The sequence below is a fragment of the Notothenia rossii genome, assembly GCF_949606895.1.
Source record: "Notothenia rossii genome assembly, chromosome: 9".
In the NCBI taxonomy this organism is placed as follows: Eukaryota; Metazoa; Chordata; class Actinopteri; order Perciformes; family Nototheniidae; genus Notothenia; species Notothenia rossii.
The window spans coordinates 55,333,148-55,351,329 of NC_136907.1; the positions used below are offsets into that span (position 1 = coordinate 55,333,148).

The 18,182-nt window shown below is 39.5% G+C and overlaps 2 protein-coding genes and 1 long non-coding RNA gene across 4 annotated transcripts; 1 reads left to right on the plus strand and 2 right to left on the minus strand.

Annotated features, from left to right (window-relative positions):
• Nucleotides 1–349: 349 nt before the first annotated feature.
• eif2b5 (eukaryotic translation initiation factor 2B, subunit 5 epsilon) lies at nt 350–7,243 on the plus strand. The gene is made up of 16 exons (XM_079648885.1): nt 350–567; nt 816–940; nt 1,016–1,201; nt 1,291–1,468; nt 1,554–1,634; nt 1,747–1,824; nt 1,907–2,219; nt 2,296–2,441; nt 2,716–2,860; nt 3,351–3,452; nt 3,544–3,645; nt 4,187–4,277; nt 4,354–4,477; nt 5,637–5,762; nt 6,075–6,185; nt 6,901–7,243. Exons 1-16 carry the CDS (start codon nt 409–411, stop codon nt 6,961–6,963), a joined length of 2,130 nt encoding a protein of 709 aa, XP_079505011.1. The 5' UTR covers nt 350–408; the 3' UTR covers nt 6,964–7,243.
• Nucleotides 7,198–10,596, minus strand: mul3 (mitochondrial E3 ubiquitin protein ligase 3). The gene is made up of 5 exons (XM_079648892.1): nt 10,453–10,596; nt 10,208–10,332; nt 10,012–10,099; nt 9,293–9,413; nt 7,198–9,210 (listed from the first exon to the last, which is right to left on the minus strand). Exons 1-5 carry the CDS (start codon nt 10,559–10,561, stop codon nt 8,712–8,714), a joined length of 942 nt encoding a protein of 313 aa, XP_079505018.1. The 5' UTR covers nt 10,562–10,596; the 3' UTR covers nt 7,198–8,711.
• Nucleotides 10,597–16,923: 6,327 nt separating this feature from the next.
• On the minus strand, nt 16,924–17,901 carry LOC307018585. 2 transcript variants are annotated; one of them, XR_013802448.1, is made up of 3 exons: nt 17,716–17,901; nt 17,446–17,538; nt 16,924–17,064 (listed from the first exon to the last, which is right to left on the minus strand). It is a non-coding gene; the product is annotated as an uncharacterized lncRNA (long non-coding RNA). The 2 variants fall into 2 exon arrangements; XR_013802449.1 differs by having other exon boundaries at nt 17,446–17,517; nt 17,716–17,898.
• Nucleotides 17,902–18,182: the final 281 nt, after the last annotated feature.

The following is an 18,182-nucleotide window of genomic DNA, read 5'->3' on the forward strand; positions in this document are numbered from 1 at the left end:
AAGCTTCTCACAAATATAAATGTATGTAAATGTTACAGCAATTTTACATTTGAGTGGAAAACACAGATCAATTGAAAGAGTATTATCGTACGAGGAAGGCTTTAAAAGTTAAGAAATCTAAATGTTTAGAAAATAAATCAGCAAACAGCTAACATACAACATATAATGTGAACATACATTTTTGAGTTTGTGAGGCATGTGAGTAAGGCTCAAATGTTGAGCTGCATTTATGAATAAATACATAAATGTCATTGTCTACATTCACAACTTATTACTTCCATAAAATCAAACAAGGTAAACAAACGCACGAGTTCTGTATTTCACCACAACCACCATCACATACTGTCCCTCCGCAGCCACCGTAGCTGACGACATAGCTGGTTAGCAGGCAGCGCTTGGGAGAAAAACATGGCCGGTAGAGGAGCAAAACAGAGTCGTTCTGGCACTGGCCTTTCGAGTAGAAAAGGTGCAAATGAGCAGGAGGAAGAGGAGCAGCCGCTGCAGGCTGTTTTAGTCGCTGACAGCTTCAACCGGAGGTTTTTCCCGGTGACCAAAGACCAGCCAAGGGTAGGCAGCGAGCGAAGCTATAACATGCTAATGGTAGCTAACTAAGGTCCATGCTGTAAACAGTGACAGGGCTGCTTTGAAACTGATGAAAGAAAACTATTTGAACAGAAATAAACACGTTACCTTCAAGCCTTTATTTAAGCAGCTCTGTGGGTTTTGTTTGATATTGCTTAGGGACTTATTTCTATCATGACGCTGCTGTACAGTTACCTCTGTAATGACATCTGTCACGTTTTCATTGATGACAGGCTCTGCTGCCGCTGGGTAATGTTGCCATGATCGACTACACCCTGGAGTTCCTCACGTCCACCGGGGTGCAGGAAACATTTGTCTTCTGCTGCTGGATGGCCAGTGAAATCAAGGAACACTTAATGTAAGTTTCACTAGGGTGATCCTTTTTGGATATCTCTCAAATGTAAGATGTTGACCCGTTTCTGTGGTCTGACAGGAAGTCGAAGTGGTGTCGACCCACATCTCCAAACACAGTCCACATCATCACCTCAGAGTTTTACCGCTCCCTCGGGGATGTGCTCAGGGATGTTGATGCAAAGTCCCTTCTGCGCTCGGACTTCGTGTTGGTCTACGGAGACGTGGTATCAAATATTGACCTCAGTCAGGCAGTGCAAGAGCACAGGTAAGAGATGGCTTTAGTATAATCAGAAGAAATGAAATATGGTGTCTCTACGTCTGTGTTATTCTAATACTATGTGTCATTTTGCACAGGCATCGTCGAAAGGTGGAGAAGAACATCTCGGTGATGACGATGGTCTTTAAGGAATCGTCACCCGGTCACAGGTCGCGCTGTGAGGAAGACGATGTCATAGTTGCCGTGGACAGCAAGAGCCAGCGGATTTTACACTACCAGAGGACACAGGGGCTGAAGAGGCTACAGTTCCCCATGGTAGGAACTTCACCATTTTATCAAACCTTTACCTTACTTTTGCTTTGGATTGATTGTTGACAGTCGCTCTCTGTTGGTTTGGCAGAACATTTTCCACAATGCAAGTGACGAGTTTGAAATCAGACACGACCTCCTGGACTGTCACATCAGCATCTGCTCCCCACAGGTTAGAATGCAACATATAGGAGCTATTGAACTTCTCATTAGTGGTTCAGGTGTAAACGTACCTGGCTATAAACTTGATTCTCCTTCTATAAATAGTTTTCCCTCATTTTCAGGTCGCTGAGCTCTTCACTGACAATTTCGACTACCAGACTAGGAATGACTTTGTCAGAGGGATGTTGGTCAATGAAGAGGTACGTCATTATTCCCTATGATATCTGGATCATGTTTTGCTACAAACCCCTTCAAAGCATTAATCCTTAATTCCTGTTTTAGATTCTGGGCAACCAGATACACATGCATGCCACCAAGGATGGTTACGGGGTCAGAGTGTCCAACCTCCTCATGTACGACTCTGTGTCGTCTGACCTCGTGCGGCGGTGGGTCTACCCGCTCACCCCCGAGGCTAACTTCGTCGACCAGCAGGGACGAAGCTGCACGTTTTCCCGCCACAACGTCTACCGAGGGTCCGGGGTCAGCCTGGGCCACGGCAGCATGATGGAGGAGAACGTCCTCATCGGCTGTGAGACAAGCATCGGCACCAACTGTTACATTTCTAACAGCGTCATCGGGAACAACTGCACCATAGGTGAGCTCTCAAAACTGATTCAGTGTACGTAATAAAATAATTGTTAATAATGCCTTTTTCTTCTCCATATCAACAGGTGACAATGTTACCCTGGACCATGCCTACATCTGGAATAATGTTCACATAGCCAACAAGGTGAAGATCACTCAGTCTGTGATCTGCGACAAGGCTGTGGTCAAAGAAGACGTAACTCTGAACAAACAGTGTGTCCTGGCGTATAATGTAAGCAAGTATTATCATTATTTTTTCTTCATTGTAATTAGCAATAAGCTGAATATTATTATTTCCAAAATTCACTTTTTTGGTCTAACAAAATACTCTGCTTTTAGCACAACCTTTCATTTTGTTTGTACAATAACACGTTTTGCTCCGATGGAGAGGGAGGTTTTTTTCCCACAACTTTTATGTGTCAAGATCAGAATAGCACTTTAGAGATGGTGAAACGGTGAAAACGTTCTCTGTCACATCACTACATTTTCTGTGGACTGTGATCCAGGTGGAGATTGGACCAAACATCTCTCTACCCGAAGGCACCGTGCTGTCCATGCACCATCCAGACGAGGAGGAAGAGGAGGATGATGATGAGTTCCTGAGTGATGATGACCATGTCGGACACAGCAAAGACAAAACCAAACTGAAGGGTGTGTATTGACTCTGTATGCAATATGAATAATCTTAATGATTGGTACAGTAAATGCCACATAACTTCAACGTTGACATTGGTGGCTGGACATCTCCCCCCATTCCTATACACAAAATAAAGGCTACAAATAAATAATAAAATATCGTCATAAGTAGGGCTGCTCAATTAATCGTATTTTAATCGCAATTACGATTTTGGCTTGCAACGATTATGAAAACAACATAATCAAAATAAAACGTTTTTTTTTTTTTTTTTTATTAAATTAAATTAAAAAAAATTCAGTTGAATTATACTTAAAGTTCAGGGTAATCAACTGTTAAAAACATACTGTTCACATTTTTCTTTTCAATAAATGTATGTTTTCAAAGTAAATGGATAATCGTTTTTAATAATCGTGATATCAATTATTGAACCAATTAATTGAGATTAGGATTTTTGCCATAATCGAGCAGCCCTAGTCATAAGCTGTGTTTTCTTCTGTCCCGCAGCGTTTAACCCAGCCGAGGTCGGGGCAGAGGGGAAAGGCTACATCTGGAAGGCCGGCAGTCTGGATGACACGGAGGATGAGGAGCTGTCTCAGTGTCTCTGGGGTAGGACAGCAGGGCGGCTCACTTGTTCAGTCAGTAAATCTGTCTTTCCGTCTGTGTCCCAGCAGCCTGGCTTTTGTTTCCTGTGCATCAGGTCTGGTGTTGAACCCCGACCCTGAGAGCGACAGTGAGGACAGCGAGCCTGATGATGATGATGACCCTGTGATCCCCTCCCCCGAGATGGACGATGTCAAAGGTGAGAGTTGTTCATTTTAGCCACCTGTAGAGCCACGTGACTGCCCCCTGCTGGCCAAACAGACAAAATGCCAGCGACGACAGCCCCCTGATGACACTACACTTTATAAATAGCAATTTAATTGAGAATACTATGTAGTTCAATCATTTAGCAGTGTTTTACGAATTCATTACATAACAGAACGGAATGTATTAATCACCTAGGCCTGCAATTCATTTCACAGATGAACTATATTTTATTATACTATGCTAGTTGTTAACTAAATGTGAGAATTAGGAGCTGATCTTGGTTGCCTTTGATGTCGGCTCTGAGCAGTGGCTGATTTATTATTACGAACAAATTATAGTATATAGCCTCATGAAAAATTCTCAAAATGGGATTGAACGCTGGTTATAAATGCATCAGAATGATCTCTGAACACTTGGATGATTTAATTTCCCTTTATTTATTAAATGTTTGTGGTCTTTAGCCTCCCTGTTGTGATTTTGCAATGAAGCGTCCTTTTTCTCGACCTCTTCTTCTCTGGTGTGATTGTGTGTAGTGTTCCAGTTGGAGGTGCTGGGGACTCTGCAGAGGGGTCTGGAGGAAAACATCGGCTGTGACAATCTCGTCCTTGAGATCAACTCTCTCAAGTAAGAAGGGACCAAACCCTGCCAACAGTCTTCTCTCTTTAGACAGATTCAGTTTTGACGCGCTCTCTCCCTCCAGGTATGCCTACAACATCACTCTGAAGGAGGTGATGCAGATTATAACCAGGGTGGTGCTGGAGTATCCCTTTCAGCAGCAGGGCCCAGAGATCACCGCATCGCAATACGTGGCTCTGCTCCTCCCGGTAAAGATGATAGAATCAAATGTAGAATTTGGCCTTTTTCGTGTCCATAGAAATGATTGAAACTAACAACACACATTTACTCCAAGTACGGATTTGATACATTTGTACTTTACTTCACTATTTCCATGTTATGCTAATTTCTACTCTACTCTATTGTAGGAACACAAATATAGTCATTTTTACTCCATTGCATTTATTTAACACTCATAGATAATTTTTACATATAAAACACATGGTTTGCTTTTATGATATAATAGACTGATGTTCTTAAAGGTCCCATGACATGGCCATTTCTACTGATCATAGTTCCATTATTGAGGTATACTAGAATAGATTTACATTGTTCAATGTTCCAAACTCACATTGGTTTCTCATACAGTATCTCTGTATAGTATGTGTATTCACTCTCTGTCCTAAACGGCTTGTTAGAGCTCCTGCCCCCCCCCCACCCCTCCCTATGAGCCCACTGTGCTGTGATTGGTCAGCTCGCCCACTCTATTCCGATGAGTCCACCACCGTTACAGCGGAACATCAGTGATTATGTGTTACCATGGCGTTTGTTAGTAACCAGAAAATGTCACCGGTAATGACAAACAGATGAGAATGCTGTGTGGGGTCTGGGTGCCGTGTTGGCGGGACGTTGCGCGGATTGCTGCTGCGAGGAGCGGACGGTGTGAGTTGGGTTCATTTCCTGCTTGCTGCGTGGGGTCTGCGAAACAGCGAGACATCGCGAATGGACGTGGGAAGGGGGGGATGCAAGGCTCCACTAGCACCCGCACCAGGGGCAGCATAGACAGGTATTTTCTGTGTTAGAGTTTTACTCGCTACAGGGTGTACTTTGAGGGTTTGTGACTCTGCAGACCGTTTACATGTAGAAAAAGCTACATAACACACAAGGGGACGGGTAATAACCAGAAAAGCATGTCATGGGACCTTTAATATATAACCACAACCAAGTATATAAAATGGCTCTTCATTGAAAACTACAACATATGTATTTGTTAGTGATGAAAATAATATAATATTCATGATTATTTAATATTCTGTACTTTCCACGTACGGATTTTTTCTTGTAATAGAGTGTTTTTTAAGACCATAATATTTCTACTTTTACCAAGTTAAGGATCTGACTAATTCTTGCACTTCTTCTGCTTCTCAGTTGCTGAATAAATGGGCGCCGGTGTTTAAGAACTATGTGAAGAGAGCCCAGGACCACCTGGACTGTCTGTCTGCTTTCGAGGAGCACTTCCTGGAGCAGGAGAGTCACTGGGCTGCGATGTTCAAGGTCAGAGTCAGTCATCACTTCCATAAACACTCGTAAATCTCTTCTGCTGGGCCGCTGGGGCTCAGGAGGGAGTTGTTCATCCTTTAATGGCAAAGGTGGTTGGTTGGATCTACTGCCGCTGTATTCAACATGTCGATGTGTCCTTGGGCAAGATACTTAACGGCAAATAGCTCCAGATGGCTTGGTGTGAGTGCTAGTTTCCCTGAGCAAGTGGCACCTTGTGTGACAGCCTCTGCCTCTGTAGGAGTGTGTGTGACTGGGTGAAAGCTGACTTGTGTATGCAAAATGCCCCCCCCCCCCCCCCCCCCCCAGGTCCTGATGAACATGTACCAGCTGGAGATCCTGGAGGAGGACATGATAATGCGCTGGTTCTCCCAGGGAGACATCACCGACCAGAGCAAGCAGCTGCGCAAGAACCAGGGGGTAGGAATCACTAATATGTTTCCAGCACAACATCACTCATTGAGTACATTTAAGTGTAAGTAGTGTTTGTAAAAGGGAGTTCAATAAGCACAGATATTATTCTTTATTTCCTTTTTAAATGTTTATAGCAAGGCCTGTACATTTATGATGCACCTTTTGCATGTTTTTATGTCAAATTATTTACAAGAGGAATAAAATGCATTTTCAAAATGAGTTACGGCAATGTAGAGGGAAAACAATCTGATTTGCTTTTTAACCACATTGACTTGTACACAAACTATCCTCTAAAACTAGTTATGGAAGACCAAACCATTATGCAATATCTAAATACTAAAGGGAGTAATTGTGTAAACTGAATTTTGTTTTACAAAGTTGAGTTTGTTCACTCTTTTAACCTGTTCAGTGTGTAGTACTGGGTCTACAATCTTCCCCTAATTTAAAATGTTCTTTGTTTTAATAGAAATGACTTGTCAATGATGTCAAATAAAAAAGAAATATATAATATATAATTCAAATAATGAAACCCTCATTATCTACGAGTAAATACATTTGTGCAATGTATACGTTTAACAAATTACTTGAGTATCTTCCTTTGTGTATTTGTTTTCCATATCCTTTCATCGTTTTTGGACTTTTTCTGAAATTCATTCTAATTGTTCAACTTGCCTAAGGGCCTTGTGTCACTGTATTCTGATGTATGTTCCCCCCCTAACAGCTTCAGAAGTTCATCCAGTGGTTGAAGGAGGCAGAGGAGTCTTCAGAGGAGGAAGGGGAATAAGGAGGAGCACAAAGATGACTGTAAACTTGAAGAAAGAGGGATTCAGGCAGCTGGTGTTACCCCCGGCAACAGCAGCTTTCTGTCACTAACATCCAGCAGGATCTTCTCTGTACAGTTTAGACAGACACATTTGATCACATAGTGCCACGCCAGGTAAGGGCGGTGTGCTGTGAACGTCAATATCTAATTAAAGAAGAGAGAGACCCCTGACTGCTTGGACAAGAACACAAAATGTCTCACTCAATATCAAGGTTTTATTAAAGATATCACCACATCCCTTTATCATGTGTTATCTTTGTTTCCACAAACAGATGGCAGGTCTTATCTAAAAGGTAGTACATTATATCTGCAAATAGATTCAGTCCAAAACATTGTTTACATTCAATTTTAATCAGGCTCAGTTAGACTCTTGCAAATCAAAAATGAAAGTAAAAGATTGATTACGCCACACAACTCCACAAAAAAAAGATTTTATCTTACATTATAAAAATACAATTGAATTACAAAAATGTTCCCTTGATTCAATAGTTTAACAATACTCAAATATGCCACATTTAATGTGTCCTCCTCTGAGGTGTCATTAGTTTTCAGCTATTCAAAATGTCCCAGTGACTGCAGGAGAAATCAAAAATATTTTCATGGTGGTTTCAAGAAAAGTAGTGCCCGTCACAGCAGAACAACATTGGATCAAAACACTTTAACAAATACATCGAGCACATTATAATCACAATGTGGGAAATGTCTCAACATCTAAGATTCTGTTCAGCTTTATTTTTGAGTGTATTTTTTCCAAATTTGTAAATGTTTTATAAATTCCTTTGCTTTCTATGTTTTGTCCAATGTTGTGTATTGACCCTCACAGGCCCCTGTAGCTGCTACTTTAATGGGAAAACAAAACTTACAATATGACATTGACAAAACATTGGAAACGTATCTGTGTGTTGTAAGATATAGAAAGGAAAAACTCACATTATAGTTATTGACAACAAATAGCCTGCACAGAGGATGTGTCAACATTTTAGAGAAGGGTTTTTGTGTGCATCAAACTTTGTGTAGCCAAGCAGAAGTAAGAGCTAATTTGTGTCCTCTACATGTTAGCCAAACCGCGCATCTCGAGCCACGATTAGAATTTTAAGCGTCGTCCAAATTGCCTACATTTTGCCGTAATAAAGTTAGTTTGCTGATTTCAACATTGGGATTGAAACGATATCAAAAATATTTTTTATAAAGTTTTTACGCTATACATAGGACTATTTTTATGTATAGCGTAAAAACTTTATAAAAAATATTTTTTATAAAGTTTTTTACGCTATACATAAAAATAGTCCTATCACCTATCCCTTCTTTAAAGGTCCCCTATTATTTTTTATCAAAAATATTATAGGTCTCAGATATATACAGAACATGTCTCTGAAATGTTTTGCTCCAAATACCAATGGTTACACAAGCCAAGAAATCGTTATGACATCATAAAGTGGCCAAAATCTGTCCAATGTTGTGAATTGACCCTCACAGGCCACTGTAACTGCTACTTTAATGGGAAAACAAAACTTACAAGATGACACTGACTAATAATCTTAGCATCATGATGGATCTAAGGAATCTAGATAAAATACTTGAGGAAGTTTTGACAAGTGATACATTATCTTGGCATCAGGAAGTTGCTGTGGAATCTAAACAAAAAACCTGAGGCAGTTTTTGAAGAGCTATAAAGCGGTCACAAAGCCGTTAAAGCTACAGTATCGTCTTCAGGCCTTCTTGGATTTTCCATCCTGGTTCCCCACTAACCCACAGATGACCTTGGTTAGAATAGCGGCCCCTGTGATGCCAGTAACAGCCGACAGCATCTTCCACATACTGGCGGACTTCTCGTGCCCGTCCATGAAGCTCCGGTGGTCGGTGGGCACCAGGATGAACTTGCGGCCGTCCTGCGGGGCCTGCAGCCTCATCACCTGCCCTCCCTCCAGCACCACCTCCCCATATCCAGTCAGGGTGCTCCCCACCCGCAGCAGCTCCTCGCTGACCTCCATGGCCACTGGCTCCTCCCCGAGGATGCCATTCATCACCATGTCTGCCAAGCCCTTCTCGGCCCGACTCTTTTTGAAGTACACCCTGTCCAGGTAGCACCCGGAGGCCTCCAGAGGGTTCTGAACCTTCACATACAAGTCATCGAAGAAGGCCCCAGGGCTGACCAGACTGAACGGCACAGAGTTGTTGGTTTCTTTTCTGTTTATTGTCCGCGAATTCCTGGCAAAGTAATCAAAATGTTATCAACAGACTAGTAATAGATAGAGGGACAGTTTTGGGTTTGTTTTGTTGTCTATTGTACCATGTCTTGGTGAGGGAGTTCCAGAATTTCCACTGCTCCTCCACTGCGATCTTCTGAATCACACCGTAACAACGAGGGACAAACTGACTTGCCAGAGACTCCCCATCCGCCTGCACCAGACCTAAAAACACATATAAAAGGAAAACTGTAAAACATCTGTGACTTAACCAGTGGTGGGAGAAGTACTATCTTGTACTTAGGTAAAAGTAGAAGAAACCAGAGTGTAAGAATACTCTGTTACAACTAAAAGTCCTGCATTCAAAATGTTACACAAGTAAAAGTACTGAAGTATTAATATCAAATTATACTTGAAGTACCAAAAGTGAAAGTACTCATTATGCAGATTGGTCCATTTAAGAATAATATATATGATGTGTTTTTCATATTAGAGTGTTATCAAAGCTGGTAAAGGTGCAGCTAGTTTGAATGACTGTGTATACTGCAGGGTAGGTTGTGAATTTACTCCAGGTGTGACTAAAGTCTGATTTAAGAGTTGATTATATTTCACATTATTAATCTAAATCTGCAAAGTAACTTAACGTATCAAATAAATGTAGAGGAGTAGAAGTACAACGTAGCAAAACATTTAAATACTTTAGTCAAGAACATATCTTTCAAAAATAAGTACAGTACTTGAGTAAATGTACTTAGTTACTTTATCACCACTGGTCTTAACCCATTCAAAACTGCATTCACTAAAGTGTCAATCGTGTTTGTACCTTCTACAGCAACATACTGAAGCCGCCTGTGAGGAGACGCTTTCAGTACTTTCACCAAATGCTGATCTGGCTTGAATATGGGTATTTCCTAAAATGAAAAGCAAAAAGAACAGGTTGAAATAAGCATTTTAAAATCATTACAATACTCGAGAGCTGTCTGAATACTTAAGCATGACTTCAGTAATCATGCACTTGCCTTTAGCTTCTTCAACTCTTCTTTCTTCCCTTTGTACAGATGATAGAAAAGGCCAGAGAAGGCGAAGCTAGAGCCCACACCAATCAGAACCAGCGGATTGACAGGAAGGTCCCCCATATCTGTGTCTATAAAACAAGGGTATACACAAATAGTCGACACAGTTCAGTAAACTGTTGTACACAGAAAAATGTATCAGAGCCAGTACGTGTTGAAGAAGAAGGTCAGAAAAGTTAAACTAAACGTACCTGTGATGTTAACCCTCTGCTGAGGTAGCTTCAATAACGTTTGTTGTTTCACTTCCTTGTGTGCACACGTTGCGTCATGTTTCAGCAGCCAATAGGGAGTAAGCAGCATTTCTCCTTCAGAGTTTTGACCACCAGGTGACAGCAGTGTCCTGTAGAAACCTTCTTGTTTTCTAATTAATTTACATTTTGCACAAATATAAATACAATTAATTAAGATACAAGAAAAGACAATAAAACAATAAAATGACTTAAACCAGCGATGGAAGATATTTTGAATACCACACATTAAGAGTACTCCATTACAACCAAAAGCCCACAATTCTGAATTTGACTGGAATGAAAGCACAAAAAGTATGCAGAATGGTTCCTTTCACTATTATATTATCTGTGCTGCATTCACATCAGTGTTACATTAATATTGTGGTCGGTTGCATTGACACATATTTTTATTACGTCAAATATTTTGGGATTCTATAACAATGCATAATTTATTACATACTGATCATTCACATTTTGTATGTCAAATGTTCTTTTGAAAAGTAATTAGGCTATCTGTTCAACGCATGTGACAAAGTTATATTATAAACTAGCATAGAATATCTCGTATCTAAAATATTAGATTCAAGTTTAATATGTGTATAATCCAATTTGTAGGACAAGAACTCCTGGTTGTCACAAGATACATATTCTAGTATGAAATAATAATAATAATAATAATAATAATAAAAAAGCAAAAAACAATCCCTTTAAAGGTTTATCCTTGTTGAACACTGCATATATTTACCCTGTCATGCCTCTAAAATGATTCAAATAAAACAAGACAACTCGTTCATTGAAGAATTGAAAGCTTGCTTGCTTTGTAATAAGGGGTCAAAAGCACAACAGTGATAAGCAAGAAGTCCATTAACTGAAGTATTATATTTGAGGTACTCTAATACTTGACATTACACCTCTATTCCACTACATGTCAGAGAACAATATTGTACTTTTGACTCATGTATCTGACAGTCACCAGTTACTTTGCCAATTAAAGGCTCTGCAGGTGTTTTCAGTTTGGCTGATTAGACCTCAGCTGGAAGTTGATTAGAGAAATGCTGGAAGTCCTGTAAAGTGTCAGAACTCCAAACACCAATGACAGCATTAACACGGTAAGTTGTCCTGCCCTCGCAGGTACAGCACGATCAACAAAAGGCTGAGGGAGATGTCAATCAAGCCACACAGGCCTGGAAACACTTGTGTGTGGGCCTCAAAGATACTAAATATTTGATATGTAATATGCATATGCATGAGAAAAAGATGTGCACTGTGTAAAAATTCTCAAATACAACACCTTTCCACGTTGATGTAAGCTTGTAACTGAAACATGAAAGACTTTAGAAAAGGTTAGCTGTTTTAAAAACGTATGTTCTTATGTACACTGCCACTTTAATTAATATATAACCAGTCTTTGTTTAAAGGTTTTCACCTACTCAGGAAGCTTAATGGCTCCCAAAATATTCTTAAAATGTTGTACAAAAGTTTGTTCGCAAGCTTTAGTCTTCAAACCTTGTCTGAAGGCTAACTCAAACAAGCTTTATCCCTCTTCACTAAAGTCCCCTTTGCTCAACAACAGGAACTAAAGCATTTTAGCAGATAAGACGACTCACATTTCCTCAGACGGATGTTCATTTATCTTCTTCTACTTTTACTCAAGAACAGGATCTGAGTACTTTTACCATCTGTTTAAATCTGGTATCCGGTGGACTTGTGGTGTCTTTAGATAATTCTGCTGACTTGACATTTGTACATAGAGCTAAACTACAATTCAATTTCAGATTGAAATATGGATTGTTCTGCTGTTATAGTTTCAAGAGGAAATGATGATAAATGATGAAAGAAGGTGAATGCTGAACTACGATTTGCACTTTGAATACACCTTTAATGTTATACAAGCTTTGAATGTGTGTTTTGTTCTCAAAATTGTCCATAGAGAATGCATCTATCCATCCATCTTTCTTCAGAAGGATAGAATGCTCCATGCAGAGAAGGTTCCGTGTTCCGGTTCCATGATAACACAGAGGCCAGAGAACATTCTCTACCTCTAGAACTCTTTCACTCACAAACTGATCGTACTGAGAGAAGACACTCACATTTTACACTGTGTACGGACAACTTAGTTGTGTTTTTTTGGAAGTGATGGAGAACCAAAACATGTCCAACATCTTCCATCGATTTAGGAAGGGTTTACATGGGAATGGTGATTATGGCGGGGCGGGGTAAGTAACAGACTCTAACCTGTAGCCTTCAATCTGTTCAGACCAGAGGGTCTAAATGCACAAACCTCTCTGGTATCTTAGAAAAGTACTCTAATATTAGTCAGAAAATGAGTCAAACAACATTAGTTCAACTGTACTTTGTTGTATTTTATTTCCATAGCAAACTGGTATCCTTTGTGGACAGGAGAATTCGGATGATTTCAGGATCCTGAATATACAGAGGTCTCTCAGCAGTGGCGAGCCGTGGCTTTTATACCTAGGCCCTCTGACCCCTCCCTTCCCTCGAAAAATAGTTAATATATCACAGCGTATACTTCAGCGGAATATCAAAACAACGGCCCGGGGTGCAAAACGCATCAATGACAGCGACCCTATACCACACAAAACAACACCTGTAAATAACCCAATTTGTGTTCTTTGAAATTGAAAAGGATATTGAATTGTGTTTGTTACTTTCGTTGCAGTTATGTCTTAAGTGTAATTTGGCTTGGCTTCCTATTTTGTATGGACATGCTTTTATTTTGAAGGAGAGTTTACGCTGTTGACAGGAAGTTGTTGTTACTATAGAGAGGCGATGTCCCGCCTATCTCCTTCCGACCCATGGGACCTTATTTCGGAAACATTATGCATTGAAGTCAATGGAGAGAGAAAACGTATCTTTCGATCCCGTTTGAATTGTGCCATGAATTACACATATGATGTTTGTCAATCTTAAAAATAATTTCCATGTCAAAAAAGTCAGTTTGTCATAAAACTGTTGAAATATAAGACTATGAAAAATACGCAACTAGAAAGACTACAAATCCCTGAGTCCCGGTCCGGCATGCTGGCTCTTACGGAACCGACTAACTCCCCTTTGGTGTATACAGCTCTCAACATGCCCAGACTTGTAGTGATTTTCACCTCGTTTAATCCTTTTCACCTCATTCTGAAAGAAAGAAGTTAAATGTGCCAACGTGACGGCCGTCTTGGTGTGTGGTGCTAGACCAGAGTTGTAGTTCATTGAGCGGTTTCACACAAAAAAAGTGTTACTTCACAGTTTTATTTGTTTGACTTGCGAAATTATCTTTTAAATTGACAAACATCATATGTGTAATTCGTGGCACAATTCAAACGGAATCGAAAGATAATCTTTCTCTCCCCATTGACTTCAATACATAATTTTTCCGAAATAAGGTCCCATGGAGTTCCCCATGAAAGGGAGGGACTTCGCCTCTCTATGGAAATCTTGACCCGTAACCGTTGTTATAACCAAGCCCCCAGGAAGTGCGCCGGACTCTGATGAAAATATTCGTTGTGTCCAAACCATAGACTGTTTATCCTCCTGGGACCCAGCCCATTGAAAATGTCCACTGTAGTGGACATTTTGTTAACATGCATCTCCTTTTTCTCTTTTGAGCTACTCTATAAATCCCTGATGTACTGTACAGAGGACATCCTGGGCTTTCCAGTGATATGTCATTGGTTAAAATTGCATGCTGGGAAGTTCCTCTTTCTTTTCATCCAAAATGGCTGGCATACCAAAGACAACCTTTTATAGAAGCAGGAGAAGTCAAATATTGTTAAATAATTGTAATTTTTACCATGAAAATCATATATGTTCTTGTTTATTAACATGTGAGGAACTATATAATTAGTTCTGAAAGCAATTAAATAATTCAAGTTTTCAAATAACAGCTCTTTTATAAATGTCCATTCTAGTGGATGTCAGGACCATCTTCATTGACTGAATGACTCAATATTGTTCCAGGAGACGGAACTGAAGCAGACAGTTTCTGTACCATAGCATACCATGTACCATCCCGATAGCAATGAATATCTTAAGTGCTTTGACAAAAAATCCATTAAAAATGTCATCTGTGGAAGCCGTAGTATTGTAAAAAGCACAACCAATCATTATAGCCGGCCCGACTAAAATAACTGGATGGCCTACCTGCCTGTCAGCCTTCCATCTGTGCACAAACTTATCTCGTGCCCTCATTGGTCATGTGCGCGTTCGTGTGTGTTGGAGGAGGGGATCTGTAAGGAAGTGGCAGATTTTTTCCGGCTGTGTATTTTCACATTCTAGCGCACTTGAGCTAGTTTCTCCAAAATGACCTACCCCACCTTTAAGGGAGATTCAGACCTGGGATAGAACAACAAAAAGCCGGCGTTTTATCCAGTTTGTACACAACGATGGAGAAACCTAACAAGCAGCAGTGGTCAACTGAAGAGACCAGCTACCTACTGGGAATCTGGTCTTCCGAAGAGGTACAGAGGAAGCTGGAGCACAATTGGCCATTGTTGTTGTTGTCGGTGTGAGCTGTGAGGGGTTTCCGCGTGGTTTGGCTTTATGAAACAGGCACGCAAACGGTTACGTCATGACTCAAACGATGACGCAATGACGCAGCACCATTCGGACTCTGGGCAGTGTGAAAAGAGCCGGAGCTAAACCGAAGAACCGGTTCTGAACCTGAAAAGCTCTAGCACGGAGCTTGAACCGGAGTTGCGTTGGTGTGAATGAGGTATGAGAGGCTGCTCCGCTGCTGTGTGAACAGGAAAACCTGGTGCTTTTCAAGCTCCAGCTCCGAACCGGCCCTGAAACACCGTTGGTGTGAATGAGGTATTATTGTTGTTTTTATTTTAAGTGGAGCCATGAAAAATGAGAGTTGCCTCAGGAATGCCAAGTTTGTTTCTGTGAGCATGGTCAAATGTAGACCACATCCATAAAACTAGTCAAGATGACCCTACAGCCCGTACCGACTGGAGTCAATGAGGTGCTTTTCCAGTAAATTGACTACAAAGTCTTTGAAGATGGAAAGATTCACCAAAAACCAAACTAGTTTTTTAGTGACCAAATAAACAGTAATGTTCAGATCAATTACTTATTTATGTTTTAAATAAAGGTGAATGTATTATTTTATTAATATCACTCTATAACCATAATACGTTATATAGTCTCTGTCTGTCTTTTCAAACTGTAACATTTAAAAATTAAATTAAATAAAAAAAGTCTAAATTGCAAGATGTTTTTTTTAACCCTAAATAGGTAGGAAATTACAAAAAAAAGGAAATTGGAAGACACTTTTTTTCCTCGGGTCCCAGGATATATAAATAGTAATGTAATTAATTAATTAACCACTGGACTTAAATGACTGTTTCAGTACACTGTAAAAACTTAATAAGTTGTGGTAACTTAGAAAAAGTATGCAAACTCGTTGCCTCACAATAAGTAAGTTAAGTTAACTTACTTATCAAGTTAAGTTAACTTACTTATTGTGAGTACGAACAACTTGTGTATTCTAGGTTTGCTTCAATTGATTTTGAGAAGTACAGTTGACAAAAACCTTTTAAGTTATTTAAACTTATGTAAACTAAGTTGTGTAAACTTATGTAAACTAGATTGTGTAAACTTATGTAAACTAAGTTATGTAAACTTATATAAACTAAGTTATGTAAACTAAGTTATGTAAACTTATGTAAACTAAGTTATGTAAACTTAAAAGGCATGCTTTGTATTAACCTATTTTTTTGTATTTGTGTGAACTCAATGAACAAATTAAACTTAAATATACAAATCACCAGAACTTAACCCTTTTAAATTTGACTAACTCGTAATTTCTAAGGTTTACTATTAAATTAAACAAACTAATTCCTGCTAACTAAGATAATTGTACTACAAAAAATCTCTAAACACGTTGTGTAAACTCCCAACAATCTCCAAAAAGAATGCATTAAAAACACAAATTGATTCAGTCGCAATATAACATTTATTTTCAAGTGCCAACAAACAGTGCTTTTTAAGTACTAAAAACCCTTATCTTAATAAAAACAGCAGTGCACAACACACCAATTGTAAACATTTAAAATCTATAATGACCACTATGAAGAAGAGTACTTTAAAAAAACAAACATTGTACTTTGCTCTCAACAATTAACAGAGTTATAAAAGTGTCCCAATAGTAACAAACTTTTGTCATAATATTTAACAGTGCAACTTTTTTAAGTGCCAAGTTCTATCTGATAGCTGATGACTATCTTGACTAAGGTCTAATCCAATAGAGCGTTTCGTAGCGTTAATAGCTTAGGTGAGAGGGTTTTGGTTCCCATTCCAAGCATCACTCTTTGAAGGAACATCAGAGTATTTGCCATGCATTTTGGGTAGGCTAAATGCAAAGCATATATCAGGCCAAATAACAGGCAAACTGCCTGTGGAAAGTTTTTGATTTTTTTCCATCACAATACCTCCCTCAAGCACAATGTCAGTGGAGATGGGCTCGAGTTGCATTGAGCTTGGACCCTCCTGAGGACTGTCTTCGCTGAGAACAGTCAGCACACCAACGGTGACGGATGATAGGGCCTCATCTCTCGTTGTATCCTGCAAAGAAAAACACGTTATTTAGAATATCATCGCTACCTATTAGAGTAGGTCTTCCTATGAAAACATTCATGTTGCATTTGCTTTGAAGTATTTGCTAAAAATGTAGCTCAAGTACACACTCAAACGCCGTTGTAACATTATATCCAAGAAGGTTCTGTAAATGTGGTATGAGGAAACTAATGCTATGGATGCATATACAGCTAGGAACGTACATTTATTTTACACCTCATTTCTAATCTAGACTCCTGGTCATGGAATTTAGTGTACAGTATTTTGAACACACCAAATTAAATCTTTTGGTTGCAAGTTTGTGTAAATAGGGGATATAACTTTTCAATAAATGCAAACCAAACCGTTTTTTTGTTTTCAAGTACTTACAAAGCATGTCTTGAAAAAATCCCTGGAGTCGTCGCCAAGAACAATTGGAATACCTTTGAGGACAACAGAGCGCTGTTCAGTCACGTCCGGTGTCTAATGATAGAGATAAAGAAGATACAGATGAGATTAAATGACAAACTCACAAGATGAAACATTTTGGCCTTTTCCATCTTTTTGAGGGGTTGTTTTAATTATTTTAGAAGGCTTTTTAAGTAGTACCATATCGTCATCAATGTATGTGACAAAAAGTTGCTAAGTTATATTACTTACCGGCCAGTTGATGCTCTGCATCAACTCTGTCAGTTTCTGTCCAACCGATCATTTTCTTGACTTGAACAGTTGGATGAAACCTGGGGTGTGCTGGTCCAGAGCCTCAAAGAAGTCTGCTTCGAGGTTCCGACTGGTAATCCGATTGAATTCGGCAAATACCTGAAAAAGTAGAGAAGGCGGTGGGGCAGGAGATGGAAAACCAGCACATTAGGAAGACATTAGTTTAAATCATAACAATTGTTCAAGCAGGCAACCACTATGGCTTAAGGCAGGGTACACTTATAGCCCACAACAATATAATATTAACATTAACATATATAACAATAATATTTGCCAAATGTTATGATAATGAATGTGGTAAGTAATTTTTCATGAAAAGATTTTGGTAAAATTCTTCCTATCAATCAAAAATAAATTTGACATCATATTAAAGTCAATATCTTTAGATGTTGAACTTACACAACAAA